Genomic DNA, 20925 nt, shown 5'->3' on the forward strand with positions numbered 1-20925 from the left:
AACCAAATCTTCGACAGTTATAATTCTAAATATATATTTAAAATTAAATAGTATATAACAGGATTACCGAAGGAATGAATATGTAATCCCGAATCCTGTACCAAATGGTTCGGGATGGAATCCCGAAAATTTCAGTATTATCGGTTTGGGATTTTTTTTGGTATGGATTTGGGAATTTTTTGGTTTGGTTTGGGATTTTTCGAAAAAATTTCCAGCCCTAAATGAGCCTACGAGAATCGGGATCAAAGTAGAATATGATGATTAATGATCATCTTACTGAAAAAAAGAAAAAGAAATAAAAGAGAGGAAACATGCATTGTTCATTACTTATGGACACAACCCAATTAGTAGAGTTAAGGTAAGGAATATGAGACTTCTAATGGATGATAGACAAGCACCACCAAAAGTCTCAACAAAGTTATATACATAAAATCCATCATGGAGGAAAGCCAATAAGACTCAACATTGCTATTTTCCACCGGGAACACATAAAAGCATCAACAGAGATAAAGTACTTAAAAAGACCACCTGTTTCAATGCGGAGAAGTTGAGTACTGTTGGTTACCACTTCTCAAAACTCATGACCCCTTTCAAGTTTTCTGAAATTTCCAAACTCTCCATCTAACATTGCTTAGTCATCCAAATTGAATCAAAGGTTGTCCTGCTTGCAGCTTCAAAAGATGACTTCTGTACGGAATAAGTAAATTCCTGAGACCTGCCATTCACGTCGGCACAAAAACGGAACAAACACTACAGATCAATCTCCATTAACAATGCATGTATATATGAGAAATATACACCAAGCCAAATATGACTTTTTTAAAAAAGCCAAGGCAAATGCATACCTGTGGTGCACATTGTCTTGTAAAGGTGAGCAATGCGCGCATCTCCTTTAGTACTCATATTTGGCCTCTCAAGGCAGTCCAGAAAAGCTAAATCAGCCTTCAGCAGATCAGCCTGATCGTGACTGTCATAACCAATGTCATGGCAGTAGCAACAAAAATCCAACCAATCAATTGGCCGCTTGTCCCAAATAGGAGATCCTCCATCTTTCCCACTTGACCAATTAGGTCCACAATAATGCCCATATCTCGGAAATAGCTGAGAGAGAAAACCTCTTACGCCAGTATGCCACGGAACCCTAGAAACATATGGCCTAAATCGCAAAGACGTACTGGAATCCCCATTCTCAAAGACCCTGCGAGGCTGTGCACGCCTTCTTAAGCCGCGGTTAATAGTGGATGGAGTTCGAATCTTATCTTTAGAATTGTCCGCCACCCATGGAACAAAGGAAAGAAGGGACAATCCCAACAATTTGACATCAAAACCACCCTTTTGGTTAGGTTGCTCGAAAAGGGTAGTTGTTGGATTAAGAGTTGGTTCCAATTCCAAATCGCTGTTTGATTGGGCCCTAAACCAAGGGAGATTACCAAGAAAACCCAGGTTCATTTTGGTCAGGGTTGTAGCATATATTCAATTCGAGCCGTCAACGAATTTGCAAAGGTTTATCAACAAAAATTCGCACACCTGTAATGTTTCTGCATAAAAACACAAACCCAATTCAACCACACAGAACTATTTTAGCACTTACACTTTTGGGGTTTTGAGGAAAACAGTTTAGCACTTTTTGCATATAACCCATATTGGTTCGCTGCTATATGCACTCCACACTCGATCTTCCCGATAGGATTTAACATCTACTGAATAGAAAAGTTCAATCTACGCTGCGTTTGGTTGCTGGGAAAGTGAGGGAAAATTAAAACGGGAAAAGCAAGAATTTTAAACCATGAGAAAATCAAATCAAGACGGGAAAGTTGCACTAAATTTACTAGCCTGCCAATTGAGTAGACGATAATAAGAATTAAGGCAAAGCGTGAAAAGGAGAAATTACAGGAATTAAGGAATTCGATTTTCCTGGGCGTTTTCTCGGCAGCCAAACAGAGGCAAAGACAAGAAAATTGAAAAAGTAAAGATGAGATTCAGTTATTGTATAGGGAAAAATGGACGCACCTGCACCGGAACCTGCAAAGATTCATCTACGAAACCAAATGTTGAAGATTGAAACGGAGAAAAGGGCTTCGGAAATCATAGGAATGCGCTAACAATTTGTATGGCAGAGACTTCTCGAATGGCTTTCTGCTGAGGCGTGTCGTGTAAAATTGTGGTGGGCAGGACGACTTTGGATTGGGCTAAAATCATGCCGACCTTAAAAATTTGTTCTTACGGACACAAGCGGAGGAATTAGTGAAATTTTTTTGAAAGCTACAGTAACTTTGATTGTATGTTCAATTTTTAAAGGTCATGATCATTTGATTCATGACTCCGAATATATAAATTCGGAGAAGATCTCTTCCTAATAATTAGGACACCACCATTCACATATTAATTTTTATGTTTTATATAATTTTATTATTTTTCTATTATTGATCTTCTTCAATTTATTCGATCTGGCGTTCGAAAAATAAGAAAAATGCGTGAAAAATAAAAATATATACGTGGATAGTACTATCCAATAAATGCCAATTGAATAAAAGGTATTTGTGGATTTTTTTTTTCAAACTTATAAGAGCAAGTCTATTAGTTTTACGAGGGCAAGGGCAAGGCAAGGTAAAAGGCAAGTAGCTTGCTCTTGCTAGTTACTTTGGCTAGTACTTGTTTTTGTGTAACTCCATTATTTTGAAAAGGGCAAAGTGCAAAAGTACAATTCATAAATATATTTTTTATGCTTTGAAAATTTGTTATGTGAAAATAAAATGATTGTAGTACGAATGAATATTGAGTTGTGTGAAAAAATGTTTGGATCCAGTTTTTGCACTGTCATCCGTTTAATCGAGTCCATTGAATCAAAAAAGGATTCTAATTTTGCACGTTAATGATTTTTAGAAATATTATTATGGCTTTAACATGATAATTATTTCTAATGGACGATATCTTGAAATCATTTTTACTATAAGATGGACAAATTGCATGGGACCCTGACGTGCAAGAATTGGTAATCTGATAAGGATGATTTGAATAATGGAATGATTAGCACGGACTCTTGAAAAAAAAAAAAAAAGAACAAAAAAAGAACAAAAAAAGAACAAAAAAAAAGTAAGAATAACAAAATGAAACAAAGTCAGTCTGTCTAACACTTAAAAGCCTCAACAACATGCTGCTTGAAAACCGGCACCTGAACTTTAAGTATTTCGGGTTAATTAAACTTACACCCCCATAAGATTTATCGTGTTGTCATAAAAACCCCTCAAGTAGTTTAAAAATTTGCTATGGGGCTCTAGGGTGTCTAGGTGCGAGGCGCCGTGGGCGCTATCGTGCTGATCTCTAGGATACACCATCGGTCGGGATCAATTGGAAGGAAGTTGAGTGGCTTTGGGGTAAGGTGAGATTTGATGATTATGTGTTGGGTCAGTTCCTAGAAAACCTAATTGGATGTTTGATAATTGGGAAAAACTTAATCATGAGCTTGAATATGGTAGGATGGTTTGATAATTGGGTACTAGTAGAGTGGGGAAAGAACCCCAAGGAGACTTTTGAACTGATGTATTCTCGTTTCCCAAGGGTTAGAAGGGTTCGGTGGTGTTTGGCAAAATGGTATGATTTGTTAGGGTTTTTAGGCTTCTCAACTTGGTTAAGTATTGCTTGCTGTGTTTTTTACTTTTTAATTGGTTTGTGTGATTGGCTATGTTTTTGCCTTTTGCTTTTTTGGCTTGTGCTTTTTGGTGATTCTGTGTGTGTTGTGCTCTAGAGAACTTGTTGCCTCGCGCTTGAAGTGTTTGAGTGTATCTTAAATCATTACTGGCTTTACTTGGGGTGTTTGGATGGTTTAACTTCCCTTGGGCTCTGTTCTCCATGGAGACGAGTGATCTTTCCAAGCTCACTCATTAATTTTGATTGGAGCTAGACTAATTACCTTGGAGTGCCTAGGTCATAACGTCTTGCACGCGAATTTCTTTCCCAGGTTTTGGTGGTTTTTAGTAATTATGACCTATGTTATAGGTCTTTTAGCTTTATTTTGCTTGTTTATTTTCATTGTGTTAGTAGGGTTTAATGGTTGGTTTCCCCCTAAGTGGCTCTATATATTTCAACCTTTGGGGCTTTTGTTCTCCCCACAAAACTCCCTGGTTCTGATCCTCTCATTTCCTAGTGCTTTCACAATGACAAACCTGCAGCTTGCTGCTTCCTCTTCCAATAATGCCCATAGGCCTAGAATTTTCTTGGACGGTTATATCCCGAGTTGGGAAAACCCTTTTCCTGTTCCCCAGCCTGGGCAGGACCCAGTGGTTGTGAAAAAGCTATAAGCACTTTCATTATGGAGCGTGGTGTGAGTAGGGTTAATACCCACCTTTGCTCATCCATTAATGTAAAGCATATGCTTTCTAAGGTACTTATGGGGAAGATGTTTGGTCAACCACTTGATGCTCACTTGATCAAGTGGAAGCTGGGACTCTTATGGAAGAATGAGGTGAAGAGTACCTTTTATCTTGATCACTTCGACATAAAATGTTTGCTCTCGAGTTTACTGATAAAGATGATCTAAAATTTGTCATCAAGAATAGGCTGTGGTACGTGTGTGGCTAAATCTTCCATCCTGAAAGGTGGACAACAAGCTTTAAGGATATTGATGTCATTACCAAGTTGGTTGTGTGGGAGCGTTTACCTCGGGTCCCAATGCAATATAAAGAGGAAAAGATTATCAAAGATATTACTCAACCTAATGGACGAGTAATTAAAGTGGATAAAGTGACTCTGGGATTGACTGGCTTGTTTGTAAAAGTTTTGTTTAAGGTGGATTTGTGTTTTCCCCTTAAACACGTGCTCATTGTCAACCATGAGGAGGATTATCTAATCCTAATTAGCTATGAAATTATTTTTGAGGTTTGTTTCTATTGCAGAAGAAGAAGGATTGAAGGACGTGTGTCCGGAAGTGAAAACGGATGATGGCTGCTTTATGATTGATAAAGTTATTGAGGATGAGCCGTTTGTCTACCCGAAGGATGTGATTATGGATGTGGATGTCAAAGCCTACTTACAGAAGGATGTGATGCTTTTCTTTCCCAATGCTATAACTGTGAAGGAAGAATTTACTAATTATGAGGAATCTAGACCATGAATGGATGATGGGGGCCTGAATGAGGAGGGATGGACTATGGTGATTCCAAGGTGGAGGAAAAAAAAAGGATAGATTGTATAAGGAGGTGGTTGCCAGTGCGAAGCCAAAGTGGGTGGCTAACCCGGACTTGGTGCAGGACTGAAGGAGAACTGTGAAAGCAAATGAGGGTGATCATTAGGTAAGTGTAGGGTTTTTAGATTATCAGGGCATTGATAAATTCAAATTTCGACTAGTTGTTAATTTCATTAATGATTGGGTCTTGCCTGATTATGCTGTGTTTGATGATCTGTCTGATTTAAATCCCCAGCTTGAGTCTTATTACGCTAGTGATCTTAGGTTAGGCAAAATAAATTTCTTTGATGCCATGTGTATTTTGGAACAGAATCAGGATGTTGTGATGTCAAATGTGGGAAGTGGTGATATTGAGGCTAAAGAGAACTCTGAAAGTTTGGTTGTTGCGAGGCTTGCGGCTGAAGCAACTTCAGCAAGTGCTAGGCCAACTGTGGGAATGCTGAGTGTCCGAGAGGAGAATGCCAATGAGGTTGGACCATCTGTGTACCTTGACGAGCTAGATTGATGAAGGGAATTGTGTACAACTGCAGGGATATGGGAAGACCAGACTTCAAGAGTAATTTTAGTTATCTTTGTAGTTTGGCTAAATTAGATTTCTTTTGTTTTGTTGAAACTAAATTTGATGTGGAAAAGGCATCTGTTAGTTGTTTTAGTAGGTGTTTTGTCAGTTTTTTTGTTGTAACCTCGAAGGGAGATTCGGGGGAGTCTATGTTGGCATGATGAGTGTTATTGTACTTTATGTCTCTTCTAGCTTTGTTCACGCTTTAGTCAAGGATGTGTGCTTGAACATTGAATTTTTTGCTACTTTTGTTTATGTCTATCCCTAGAAGTCTCTTCAAGAGAATATGCGGGATGAGTGATTAAGTCTTAACCCCGTTGATAAACCCTGGATGGTTCTAGGTAATTTTAGTTGTATTACTATTATTCAGGAAAAATGGTGTGGAAATCAGAGTGGAAATATTTATATGACAAAGTTTGTGAATTTCTTAAACAATGCTGGCCTTATTTCCTTACAAGGTTCTAATGTTCCTTTTACTTGGACAAATAAACACAAGGATGAAACGGTTATTTTTAAGAGATTGGATAGAGTGGTTGCAAATTCCTACTGGCTTGAAATGCACCCAAACTACTCCCTCCATAATCATCCTATCCTGGGTTCAGATCATAGTCCTCTTTTATTGGACACTATCAACTCTCAAATTAGGCAACGAAGGAGGGCTTTCAAGTTTAAGGCCATGTGGAACTTACATTCGGACTTTAAAAGTTTTGTGAAAGGTGCTTGGAGTTGCAGTGAAGGGATGTCTTCTATAGATCATTTTAGGGGCTGCTTAGGTAAGTTCTCATTCCTTGTTAAAAATTAGAACCGTGTGGTTTTTGGTTTGGTCAAAGGAAGAAAAGAAAACATTTTAAATGATCTTGACCGAGTTCAACAGGAAATTATGTCTTTTAATGACAATTCAAATGTTACAAATACTCTTCTTTATAAAATCCAATTAGAGGCTCATATAAATGAGCAAATTACTAAAGTTCTTAAGGAGGAAGATGTAATGTGGGCTAAAAAAGCTAAAGCCAATTGGCTAAAATATGGAGATAAAAATACAAGATTTTTCCAACTGAGTGCTATGATAAGGAAGAAGCATAATGAAATCAACAAGATTAGGGATGGTAATGGCCTTTGGTAAGCTAGAGGAGAGGGCATGGAACAAATGTTTGTGCATGAGTTTAAAATGCAGTTCACTAAGGGTCACAATCCTACCAATGACCAGCTTAGTTTGGTATCTCAAGCTATTGATCCATGTATATCAAATGATCAAAATATCATGTTAACTGCTATTCTTTCAAATGATAAGATTTGGAATATTGTCAAGAGTATTGGTGCTCTTAAAGCCCCTAAGACCAGATGGTATCCATGCTAGGTTTTATCAGAAGTGTTAGGAGCTGGTTGAACCCTCAATGTGTAACATGGTAAAAGATTTTTTTTTTTTTTTTTTTTTTTTTGCAAATAATACTAGCCGTAAGTTAATTAACCATACGAACATTGCCCGAAGATGGAGAACCCAGAGATGGTCAATAATTATCGCCTAATAAGTCTTTGCAACGTTAGCTACAAAATTATCACAAAAGTTATGATTACTAGATTGAAATCCCTTCTTCATTTATGCATCTCACATAACTAGGGAGGTTTTGTGTAGGGGAGATCTATACAGGATAATATACTCATTACTCATGAATTGTTTACAAGTTTTAATAGGAAGAAGGGTAGGACGGGAGATCTAGCCATTAAACTCGACTTGGACAAGGCTTATGATCTACTTAATTGGGATTATATCAAGTGTGTTTTAGAAAGGTTTGGTTTCTGTTAAAGGTGGATCAGCTTAATTATGGAATGCATTACTTTTTCTTCGTTCTCAGTTAATATTAATGGTGAATCCTATGGATATTTTAATGCAAGGAGGGGTATTAGACAAGGTGATCCTCTATCTCCCTATATATTCATTCTTTGCATGGAACCTTTAATTAGAAGCTTAAATTATTTAGCAATTACCCCAAAGTCCCATATTGGTTTGCTCACCTCACCTTTTGGCTATAGAGTCTCAAATTTAATCTTTGCAGATGACTGTCTTATTTTTGCAAAAGCAACTACTAAGGGCGCTAGGAAAGTTCTTGAGGTCTTAAATAAGTTTGCATATGCTTCAGGACAACAAATAAATTTCAATAAATCTTCCCTATACTTCTCTTTTAATACAAGTAAGCATGTTAAAAATGATATAGTTACTATTCTCCAAATCCAGCATAAAACTACTATTGGTAAATACCTCGACATTCATAATATTGTGTTTTGGAAAGACCTGAGGAATGGAAATGAGCTAATCAGGAAGGTTAAGCAAAAACTAGCAGGTTGGAAAGCAAATGCTTTGTTTAAGGATGGGAGACTCACTGTGATCTAATCAAACCTTATAGGTACACCTTATCACATGATGTCTTGCTTCAAGTGTCCTCATAAACTAACCAGTCGATTGAATAGAGATAGTAGACAGTTTTTCAGGGGTAATGCACATAAATGTAATCCAGTGAGTTGGAAGAATGTTTGTAAACCTAAACATGCTAGGGGTTTAGGTATCAGAAACATTGAACATTTCAATAGGGCTTGTCTTGCAAAGTTGGGATGGAAAGTATTGTTTGATAAGGATAATTGGTGGGCTAATATAGTTAGAAGGAAATATCTTAGAAGTGATTCTTTTATGGAGACTAGAACAAAGCAAAACCATTTAACTGCTTGGAAAGGCATTCTAGGATCCAGGGATACTATCTTAATGGGTATGAGGTGGGTAGTCGGTGATGGCAGAGGCATTTTGTTCTGGACCAACAATTGGGTTTTTTCTTACCCCCTTTTTCACTTCATACCAGAAAACCAAACTTATCGTTTCCAATGGGATATCAAGGTTGCTGAGTTTATAGTTGATGGTCAGTGGGATAGAAACAAACTAAGCCATGTAATGGATAGTGACATTGGGAACAAAATTTGTGACATCTGTCTCCCTCTCGCTGCCTCATTGGACATTGTTGTGTGGGACGTAAGTAACAATGGCAAATTCTCGGTTAAATCAGCAACTTGGCTCCAAATGGAGGACTTAGGTTCCTCTTTAATGCAAAAGCTTTTGAATAAGATATGGAAGCAAGTAGTATCGCCAAAGATTAAGTTGTTCGCCTGGAGTCTTGTTAAGGGTAAATTACAAAACTAGAAAGAGACTTAGCAAGTTTATAGCAAATATAAGTACCCATTGTCTGTTGTGTAACAGCCATGAGGAGGACATGATCACCTTTTTCTCCATTGCTCGTATGCTAAACAGGTCTGGAACTGCTCAAATGATAATTTATTATCAAATTTCGATATTAACCTCAAGGTGAGTGAATGGTTGGGTGGCTTGACACACCAGGATAAGAATACAGTGAGTGGTTTAAGTAAAGCTCTTCTAATTTGTTGGCAAATTTGGAATGATAGAAATGCTAGTATTTTCAAGAATGAAAAACCCTTTCATTACAGATCTTTTACTTGAACCATGACTATGGTTAATGATTATTTCAAGGAGAACTCTGGTCACTTAGAGGAAGTAGAAGTAGTTGCAGAAGAAAACTTGATTAGGTGGCAAGAGCCAATGTCCCCTTACGTTAAAATTAACTTTGATGGTTCAGTTTCAAACTTTGTGGTCGCCAAAGGCTTCGTTGTTAGAAATTGGGATAGCAAACCTATCCTTGCTGGAGCGATGAACCTGGGCTCTGTGACCATCAATGTTGCTGAGGCTCTAGCTTATGTGAAGCTTTGATCTGGGCTAGGAGGAGGAACTTGAAATATGTGTTTGTGGAAGGTGACTCAAAGCTTGTCATTGATGTGGTTTGTGGTGCTTGTGATGTGCCTTGGAACTTAAGATCCATCATTGAAGACATCAGGTGGTGTGCCACAAATTTCCAGGATATCAAATGGAGGCATATCTTTAGGGAAGCAAACTTTGTAGCGGATGCTATATCGTCTGTTGGGCTAAAGAGAAATGAGCTTTGTATTTGGGAAGCTTGTCTTCTAATGGAAGCTAATTTGGCTTTTCTTTTCGATTGTAATGGCTTTAGATGTGTAAGGGGCTGTTCCCTTTAATGCATTTATTTTTCTATCAAAAAAAAAAAAAAAAAAAAAACCCTCAAGTTTGAAACATTACATTAACACCCCTGAGATTCTAATTGCCTTATGTGTAAATTTTGATCCGCAAACAAATGGATGAAAAGAAAGAAAGAAAAACTTTTGAAAGCTGTTTGAGTCAACCCTAACTTGAGGATGATACTCACACTTGAAAGAAGAAATGTTTTTGTGAGTATGAGAAATGCTGCCATTTAGTACTACAGTCTAGTGGTATTTTTCTTCACTTCTAAGTGAGAGGTCTTAGGTTCAATTCTCGCCAAAGGCGAATTTGAACCACATTATTGTTAGCACAATGTGAGGCTAAGTCCACCCCATCCCCCTTAGGCCATCTCCAACCAACCCGGCCATAAGCCAAAATATAGCCCATTTTGACACGAAAATCATCTCCAACTGAGGGCTAGGCCAAATGGTTTGTGGGCCCTACTGAGCCATAATTCATCTACAAGCCAACATGTTAGCATAAAGGAGCCAGCCAACCAGCCCGTTTGCACCAATCCAAACCCATGCTAGCTAACGTCATGTTACTATTGGATTTGATTTTATTTTTTAGACGAAATGTTTTTAAAAAAATTCTAAATTTTTTCCCTATAAATACCTAAGCTATTTCTACACCATTTCTCCTCCTTTTCACCATTTCATAATATCTTACCTCATTTTATTTCAATTTTTCACCAATTTTTTACATCCTTTTCATTATATAAAGATAAGAATCCGGAGGCTTATTCATTTAACTACAAGTGGCACTCAAAATATGTCCAAAAATCTTATTTTAATATGGTACCTTAATTCAAAAATATGCTAGTTTAATTCAATTAACCATATTAATTTATTTAAAATAATAAATTATTAAGGAGGCTAAAAAATAGCCCCCTTCTGATGGAGATGGGTTTTTTGTCAAACCGATTATGTTTTGGCCTATGACTCTTTAGCTCCCTCGGTTGGAGATAGTATAAAATATGGCCTGACATTGTTCATTAAAAAATAATTTCTTTCAGGGTTATAGGTGTAAACATGGTCATTTGGCCCCTTTTAGTTGGAGATGACCTTAGTGTATATGATATCGTTTGTAAAAAAAAAATTGCCATTTTCAGAAAATATTATATTTATTTTTACAAGACTTTTTTTGTTTTGTAAAGTAATTAATAATGAGGTAAATTTGTCTTTAAGAAAATATTTTGAGATGATGTCACCTCTAAAGGGGTTATGTGAAAGTGATATAGAACCTCAGAAAGTGTTAGTATATTGTTTCAAACGTAAGGGGTTTTTGTGAAAACTTCAGGGGGTGTAATTGTAATTAACCCCTCCTTTGCGCCATTATTAGCCTATATGAACCACTGTTTCTAAAATTCCACAAATGCAAGAAGAAGAAGAAGTTTGTAAACCTTTTTGTCCAATGAACCTACTTAGCCTTACCAGGATTATAAAACTTAAGCATCAGTTTCATTATCGTTTTATTGCAACACTATTAGGCTTTTGCAAACCGACATCGTTGTTCCAATGAACACCCCCCACCTCACTCATCGGATTTATGAACTTTAGCACCAGCTTCATTCAAGCTGTTTTTCTTGATTGTGTTTTGTTTTTTGTAATTAATCATAAGTACGTGTGTGGTTAGAGGACTAAATGCATGATTAATATCTTTGATTACCTATGTACCCACATGGTAAAGACAATGGTATTTAAAACTTATTAAGCTCTATTTTAGAGAGTAGCATGTTGAATTACCCAGACCTTTTGAAGATACTCGTACTCGAGAGAAGAAAATCAAACCAGATGTATGCATGATGGGAGAAGCAGAGAATTTATCCAATGTTCCAAGAAGGCTGTACATATATCACATTTATCACCAATTTTACGTGGAATATGATAAAAGATGAGACCCAAAAAAAAGAAAGACAACAAATCAAATGTGAAATTATACTTTGGCTTTTTCTTTTGTGGGAATGCGTTGAGAATAAATCTTATATCGATGGAAGAATTAATCTTACATGGACTTATAAGTAAGTTGGGGTACTTCTCATATTGCCAATTGATTTTCTGGTGTTACCTCAATTTTCTTTATAATGAGGTTCTGTACTTGTATTGGTAGTTGTTCAAATTTCACATCTCAAATTAGAATAAGATTCTTCCAAATCCTGTAACCATTTTGGAGACTTATATTTTTTCAAATTTGTTTGTATTTTGGGTTGCTGGTTCTTGCTTGCCAGATCAGTACTTCGGCTTGTTTTTATTCTTGGATCTTGTTGCTTCCTTTTTGTTTTTGTCATACAACAGGTTTTGTTAGATTAACCACCGACGAGGTTTGAACCCATCTTGTCATGCAATGGCTTAATATCTTTCCATCACTGCGGTAAATGACCACTTGCCTTGTTGTTTCCCCTTTTGTTACCCTTTTATTGGAGATCAAGCTAAAAGGTAAGTTGAATTGTAAGTAAAAAAAAAAAAATGGAAATATAAACACACATAGAATAAAATGCTTTATTTTATTTATTTGTTTATTTAAATAAGGTGAGTTGAAATTTATTAGTTTATTTTATGGGACTTTTAATGAAAAAGTTTTTTTACTATTCAATCTTAATCATAAGGACATTTTTGGTATGAAATATTCATAATAGGTCAAGCCCATTTCTTTATTTACTCTTATGTCATTATATCATTATTATAGCGGGGATCTACAATGATTTTGACATTTTTGTCTGGTTAAAGTACATTATTTTGCATGATGCTATTCCACTTATGCTACTTTTTATCTTTTGCTAATTTGATGCTAGCTCTTCATGCTTCTATCATGTTATCAATGTTGTGCATTATTCTGTCAACTTGTTCCAGTATTGCTCATCTCCTTCTACTAGTTCTGCCTTTCTTTCTTTATCTTCTTTTACCTTGTAATATATATTTGATATTTTTCCCTTGAAATTCTGAGGGTTCTAGTAGGGCTGATGACAAACTTTTGCCTTGCTGTAAATATACATTTCTTATTCTTCTGCTACTAACATCATATCATACCTAAAATCTTCAAACTCATCTAAAGCTAACATTTGGATTCCTAATCTCAAAATATTTTTGTTTGAAGGAGTCTATCTGTGTGGGGAGATAAAAGATAGTCTAAGGGACACTTCATTAATCATGGCTATATGCTTAGCTTTCTCCTTATGCATATATACATACCAATCTGGAGGACTACTAATAAAACTTATACAAATTTCTTTCCACTCCTTCTAGATAATTTTATGCTACTTTTATAAGCTTTTTTGGAAAAGATTCTAATCGAGAACTATAGTTAATAAATATTTTATCAAGATAACCAAACTCCAATAGTAAAGCTGGGGTAAGTTCTACTACATTATGCTTCTTCTGATGCTCATAACTAAAATGTCATGTTCTAAAATCTTTCATGTTAATCTTGACTCCAGCTATGCTAACCTTTGGTTTACAAATACAACTCTTTGTACTATCACAAGACATGGTGGATATATCTTTGTAATAATATTCATCCTTGATTTTGGATCAAAGATGGACTGATACAAAGCACATTGTAGTTGTAATTGTAAATTTTTCATGGACTGCGATGTTCTTATTTCATTTTGCATATATGATGGCATTATTCTTACATTTGCTTTTGAAATTTCTTCCAATAAGATATCATCTTTTATTAAGTCTAATGATATATTTCTAAAGAATCTTTCATATCTTTCTTGTTTTTCTTTGTCTGTCAAATGCTGATACTACTCGTTTATTTGATGTTATTGCATTTCAATATCTTCTTCTAAGAGCATCATAATCTCTCTCTCTTCTATAAGCTCATTAGCCTCTTGTTCTATGGGTTCAATAACCTCTTTTTCCTTATTCTTACGCTGGTAAGTTTCTATGCTTATTTTCGATTCTCTTTTCATGGTTTACTTGCGTTGTGCTGCATTCTAAGATATTAAAGTTCTTGGTTTATTTTGGTGAACTAGTTAAGCAATGCCTCATGATCTCTAGAAAGGGTTTGGAAGCTGTGTTCTAGTGAATGAATATGATGCTGGTGTTGATGAAAATTAAAATTATAACTATCAAACTCTTGTTCTAAGGCTCTAATTAATTTTACACGACCTAACCTCATGTTTGGCTGCTTAATATGACGATTTCAAAAATTATCTAAAAGAACCTGCTACCTATCAGTGAGTCTTAGTACCCTTGGCCAATACCTCAAAATTGGTTATTCCTTCAACTATGGTGCCATTAAAGTTAAAGGTTGGTACTTGTGGTGATGCTACTATACTTATACTATTTTGGAATCCACTAAATGATGGAGGTACATAGTGTGATGACCCGTGCCTAAATTTCTATGTAATTTTCTCTCCAAGTGTGTAAGTTGACATTTATGCCCTTGTGGGCAAAGTGATGTGGATGTGGTTATTCAGCTTTAATTTATTTTTCTCGTTATCGTAATTGAATATTACTCATTGTTACGAACGTATGAGCGTGAGTTAGACCCGAACTGAACTTGTAACGAAAAAGTTACGCTTAGTTAAAGTGCGTTAACAACAGGAAGATCTGTACACGTGCGTATTAATTATTCAGTGTTGGAAACATTGTTTTAGATAGAAAGTTAGATTACATTTGATTTCGAATTGTGCGAATTTTATCTCATTTTCTCTTTAAAACTGGATCCATGCCTTACTCACTTTCACCAACCAATCATAGTTTGTCCCACACTATTCCACCCAATTAGATTTTTCTTCTTCTCAGCCACTCAGAACTCACATTATCTCTCTCTTTCATCTACTCATTCTCTTTCTATCTCGAGACCCTCTCATCTCTGTAACCCACACACCACCATCAAATCTCATAAATCGAGCTTGTAACCACCACCATCGCACTCCTCTCATCCTCACAAACCTAACCATACAAATTGATTGTGAAATGGTTGATTTTTGAACACCTAACTTGGAAGCTCCGACTCGGACGAGTTTTCCTCAACGTGTTCCCAGCCAAGTTACAAGCTTTTGGGACGTTTGGAAGCCTCCACACAACTCCCTGGAGTCAATAGCGTAGGTTTGAAGTTGAGTTGGCGTGGAAACACACGGTTTCAAGGCGAAGAAAATAAGTCTAAACCTTTCGAGGCTTTTTCAGGCCACTTCCGTCCACTTTTTAGTGCTTTCCCAGGGCCAAGGCTAGTATTTCACATGTATGTTCACATCTGCACCACACGCTCACCTTGGATACAAGTAGGTGCCAATCATGTTGTATAGGTTGAAATAGGCAGCTCCGACATCTTGTCGTACATGTTGCAATCGGCAACTCCGACTCGTATGTGACCGCGAATAATTCCAGTCTTCATGTGATTGTAGCACCAGAGCGTATATTATGATTACACCCAGTCCTATCGTACATGTTGCATTACGCAACTCTGACTTGTGTGCTAGCATAGATTGATGAGAATCAGTTCAGTCATACATGTTGCATTAGGCAACTCCGACTTGTGTGCTAGTATAGATCGATAAGCACCTAATTTTACTTATATTACTGCTGAGATATTGTGATGTGGCATACTTCTGGATTTACTGTTGATTTGCTTTTGATTTCATACCTATACGTAGTATGATTTTTTGGAAACTATACATGTTTTACTGCGATAAGTTAGTATGTTCAGAAAATATATGGATTTTGTAAACTTTTGTTTTTGCCCACTCACCCTTCTGTTTTTTGCCCCTCCAGGTCCTAATTAGTTGATTGACACTGTGGCGTACGAGGAATATTCAGCGGTTCTGACATATCCATAAATAATGTAGTGATTTTTCTTGGTTGTGTATTAAGTACTTAGCTAGTTTCGACTGCACTACTTTGTCATCTATGCTTTGAACATTTTTATTCTATGGGTTTTACCCACTACCACACACTCATTTTATTAGTTTAAATAAGTTGTAGTTTCAGTTTTAATTTATTCACATTTTTACATCACTTACACTTTTGGTTACGTCACCTTCGAGTGATGGCCAGCTTGCCTCGACTCCGGTCGGGGTGTGTCACATAGTGCATCATTATGCTATTAAAAGATACTCTTCTTCCTTCTGATCTTGTGCTATTTAAGGATAATGGTCCAAGATATTCTATTTATATTCAATGAATTAATCTTGGTAAGATATCATTACCTTTAATATGTTCAAAAATTGGTTTGAAACCATTTCCTATAATTGAATCAATAAAATTGACCCATCTTTGGGCTTTCTATTTATTAGTATATATCTTATTATAATGGGAAACTATATTTTGATAGTCTGTTCTTATTGTAAAAATTTCATTATATAAAAATAAAGAAAATGCTTCAAGCGAGTTCATTATTTCTAAATCTGTTACTGGTAATCTTGACTATACATCACTAAATTTTCTTGATATCTACAAACTTATTCATCAGACTTTGACTCCTTATGCTTTTTCTGATATAGCATTCTTGCCCATCCTAATGATGATGCATATGTTTCAATTATTTTGTAACTATCATCTAATGACAATGTCAATGGTTTAAACTTTTTAATTTCTTGAAGTTTAATATCTTCATTATTAAAATACTTTTCTTGTGCTCGTTTTACTATGCAATACTGCTATTTTTCTTCCTAAATCAGGGATAAAATTTCTTACATAATTTAACAATCCTAAAAATGCTTGTAACTATTTTTGATCTTCTAATTTATCCACAAATTCTAAAACTTTCTTTGCAATATGATCTTGTAATTGTATTGTACCTGACTTAATATGCATTCCTAAAAATTCTATATCTAGCTTTTCTAATGCTATTTTATTTTTGCTAAGTATTATTCCATTATTGATAAATTATTGTAAAAGTATCTCTAAGTACTTCCTATGTTCATTTCTATTTTTACTATGTACTAAAATATCATCTATATAAACACTGCAAAAATTATCATATTTCTTAAAAATTTGATTCATCTTTATTTGAAGATCGATAGAGCATTTTTAAGTTCAAATGGCATAACAAGCCACTCAAAATGTCCTTTTGGACAAGTAAAAGATGTCCACTCAATTGATTATTCTGCTAATCATATTTGTCAAATCCTGATTTAAAATCAAATTTTCTAAAATATTTACTCTCTTCAATATTATTTATAAGCTCTTCTTTATTTGGTTATTTATAACTATCTTCATATGTATTATCATTCAGTCTTTTATAATTACATACTATTCTAGCCTTACCTCTGTTTAATTCTGAATGTTTTCTCATAATGAATGTTGTTGATCTATGTCTAGACTTAGAAGGTTTACTTACTTTTAAGTTTAAGAACTCTTTTATTTGTTGTTCAAATCTTGCTTATCTAATAAACTACAAGGTATATTAGCAATTTTAATAATTAAATCTAGGTTATTAATATCTAATTTTGCTAATATTTTATTTTTATTCTAATATAATTGAGGATCTTCTTCTATAATTCTAGTTTGTTTTGCTAATTGTAGCAATTCTTCTAAGCTCTTTGATCTATCTAATTGGAATTTCTCTATATGGGTTCATTCTTCGAAAATTAGATATTTATGTTCAAATATTTCTTCATCAAATTCTTCTATATTATTATGCTCATTATTTTCCTTTGAATTTTCTAAATAATTATCTTGACTACTAGATTCTTTTATACTTGTGCTTTTATATGCTTCGAAAGTATTATTTTGCTCAGTAAAGGTTATTCTTTTCTTCAAAAATGTTATGTTAAGATTCATAAATATAAAACTTTGTAAACTTTTCAAAAAGTTTAAACCTAAAACGATGGTTATGATATTACTGGTGAAACAAATGTTAATGGTAAATTAAACTGTTATTTTTCTACTCTAAGAGACTCATTATTAATGCAATGTGTCAAATAAACTAGTCTCTCATCGAATTGTGTTATTTTCACTGGTTTTGCTAATTTTTGTCTATATTTTTCTGGTACTAACTCTTCTCGTATGACATTCTTAGTACTTCTTGTCTCTATCATTGTGGTTGTTTGTATTTTATAATCTTTTGCTATTTCTATTTCACAATGTATGGTAATTAAAGAACTATTTTTTGGTTTCTATATACTACGAACAATATTTCAATATTCTCTTGTGATTTTGCTGAATTAACTTCTAAAAACTTATTATTATAATATTTTTCACACAATATTAAATACGTATTATAGTATTTATTTGCAAACTAATTTACTACATTTAGGACACTTTTCTAGGGTGGTTCGACATGGGATGCCAAACCGAAAATGTAATCCCAAATTTCAAACCAAATTGTTTTTAGGGAATTTGAAGACCAATTCCGAACCAAAATTTGGGTATTTCAGGATTCCCGAAATGTTTTCAGCATTTAAGGATAGACTGGGATTGGATTTTGAATTTTGGGCTTTTGGGTTGAAATTTCAAATTTTTGGGTTGTGGGCTAAAATTTGGGCATTTGACATGAAATTTTGTTGCCCAATTTCATATCAATTGAAATTTTAGGCTTTTTACTCTTACAAATTTGAAATTTCAAGCGAATTGAAATTCCAATTTATTCATACCAAGTCAAATTGACGTTTCGAAGTTCTAAACTACTTAATTTCCTACTTCTATTTTTAATATAGTCTACTATCAAACTACTTGAATTTAACATTCAACATGCACGTAACCAATATATATATATATATGTTGTTCGGTTTGGAATTCCCGAACCACTAAAAGTTTGGGATCGGTTCAGTGTGGATCTTGAAAACTTCGGTATTATCTGATGCAAGACAGAACCAAGGGTATCGAGGAGAGTGGAAGAGATAACCTGGGATTCATTCAACCAGGGGCAACGGAGCTCGCTCACGTCACTAATTGTGGATTTGCTCACACGACCAAGCCAAATGCTTGATTGGAAAGGAGAAATAACTCACTTCAATTGCACAAAGCAAAATATATTTTAATTCATTAAAGTCCCCCTTCAAGGCTTTCTAGTACAATATTTATAAGGGTTTACAAATTAATTAACCTCAGGTTTCTATAACACCCTTACAACTTCCAAAATAACTTAACAAATTCCCAAATAATTAAAATACAAAACCTTTGTTATTCCAAAGCATATTAATGCTTCAAATTGTTTTCTCCTAGGCCTGCCTCCCGCATCATTCTCATCTTCTTCGAAAAACTCGTCCTCGAGTTTCATTTGGTTTTTTGTCGATCTTTCGGATGCCCAACCAACAGTTTCCACTTCATCCAATTTAACACCAATAAATTTGAAGACCTTGAAGAATTCCGAGAAACAAAACAATACAGAGAACTTTTGATTTTCCACATTCTTCCAAACCATGCATGCACCAATTTATTTCCCTTAAAAACAATCACTTTGGGAAAATGCTTCTGAATCAATTCATACTGATAATTTTGGATTGAGTGGAAATAATCCAAATCATACTGAAAACTTTTATTCAATGGTTTCCTTCTCATATCTCGAACAATGAAATCTTCCCCATGAATTATACGGATGTCAACAACTTTTGCCTCATTATGTAGTTGTTCTTAGGACTCTTCAACTATTGTAATCACATCTTCATCACCACTGTAATAAAAATTTGATAAAGATTGAAAAACTTCTTGATCAACCACATCAACTGTACACTCATCATCACCATCATAATAGACAAAATTATAACGACATATATCACAACAAATTTCACAAGAACCACTTGGATAAAGATCAAACTTTGGAGGAAGATTAAGATTTAGAAATTTGTCACTTACAAAAGGATTCTCCTCCTCATCATCAGATCCATCATATATTGGAGGAAAACTCCAATCAACTCGTTGGGAAGAAAATAAATCTTGTTCCAAAAGTAGGTACTTAGAATTAAATTCAACAACCTGATTATCATTCTGGGCAACAAAACATCCACGTATTCTTTCCATTTGAAATAGAGTTCTTGGTGTGCGGAATGTGTACTGATAGGAGCATATTTAGGCGACTTACTTAGCTTGTTTGCATGCATTTATGTTATTAATTCATAGTTGTTTTAGTCTTTTAAAGTATTTTCGTGTGTTTTTAGGTTCTAATGGCAAAGGGAGCAATAAAGTGCATTTTGAGGCTATTTGGAGCATTTTTGGGCATGGATTGGATAGCTTAACCATGGAGCAAAGAGGATGGACGAAATTGAAGACTAGAAGAGTTAGGAAAGGCTACAAATCTGGTGGAAGAAGTCCTAATACAATGAAGATAAGGAAGAAGCAAGAAACAAGGAACCTTATCCAACCTTATCTTATCCTATCCTAGAAACCTTATCCTATCCTATCTCTAACATTATCCTATTCTATCCTATCCAAATCAGGTGGGGGCTTAAACCTAGCTAATTAGGGGGAATCAATTACACATTTAAACACCTAATTCAGTTCTAGAACACTTATCCATACCAATGCCGCAAGACACCCCTCCTAGTACGTTTAGGAATTGAAAACCTTTTCCTACTCTTATATCACATGTCCTAGGCCCTTTAGGTTTAGGAATCTGCCCTAAACCTTCTATTCTAGAAACCTTATCTCATCCCTACATGTGTGCCGCACCTTCCCTTCTAGAATCCCTAAATCCTAGCCGAAATTCCTATTCCAAATCCCACTTGATTTCTTCCTTGAGTTAACCTTTTTCCAATGGGATTAGGCAATCCTTTTCCTTCACTAAGTGTGCCAAACTAGCCTATATAAACTCCTTTGCCGTGCCATTTAACCACCACCCCTTCACACAACAATCATTCATTCATAAACACAACAATCCTTTGCCGTGACCTTACAACCACCCATTCATCATTCCCCTACTTCCACACCTCCATCCCAACCTCCATACACCACCATAGACCCTTTGCCGTGACTTAGCAAGGAGGAGGAGAAGGAAGACCAAGCCTTGGGCGTTTGTGCATTCAAGTTGGAGTGTTGGACGTTTCTAGGTGTAATCTATCCTTTATTGTTAATGTTTAAATCTATGTTGCTTTGTTTTGTCATGAACATGAGAGGCTAAACTCGTTTTAGCCTAGGGATGCTTTGAAACCATGATTACATTTATAATATGAGTTGATTAAGTCCAGTT

General features: G+C 35.2%; 1 protein-coding gene across 2 annotated transcripts; it reads right to left on the reverse strand.

Moving 5' to 3' along the window:
• Window positions 1–296: 296 nt before the first annotated feature.
• On the reverse strand, window positions 297–2330 carry LOC137715986 (Phospholipase A2 family protein). Of its 2 annotated transcripts, XM_068455372.2 has the most exons (4): window positions 2011–2303; window positions 1625–1737; window positions 846–1538; window positions 297–715 (listed from the first exon to the last, which is right to left on the reverse strand). In XM_068455372.2, the coding sequence occupies exons 3-4, from the start codon at window positions 1447–1449 to the stop codon at window positions 636–638; spliced, it is 684 nt and encodes a 227-aa protein (XP_068311473.2). In that variant the 5' UTR covers window positions 1450–1538; window positions 1625–1737; window positions 2011–2303; the 3' UTR covers window positions 297–635. The 2 variants fall into 2 exon arrangements, with proteins under 2 accessions (XP_068311473.2, XP_068311471.2); XM_068455370.2 differs by lacking the exon at window positions 1625–1737 and having other exon boundaries at window positions 2011–2330.
• Between the last annotated feature and the right edge of the window lie 18595 nt (window positions 2331–20925).

The sequence above is a fragment of the Pyrus communis genome, chromosome 3 (genome assembly GCF_041283825.1).
Source record: "Pyrus communis isolate YQ-2024b chromosome 3, ASM4128382v1, whole genome shotgun sequence".
Lineage (NCBI taxonomy): Eukaryota > Viridiplantae > Streptophyta > Magnoliopsida > Rosales > Rosaceae > Pyrus > Pyrus communis.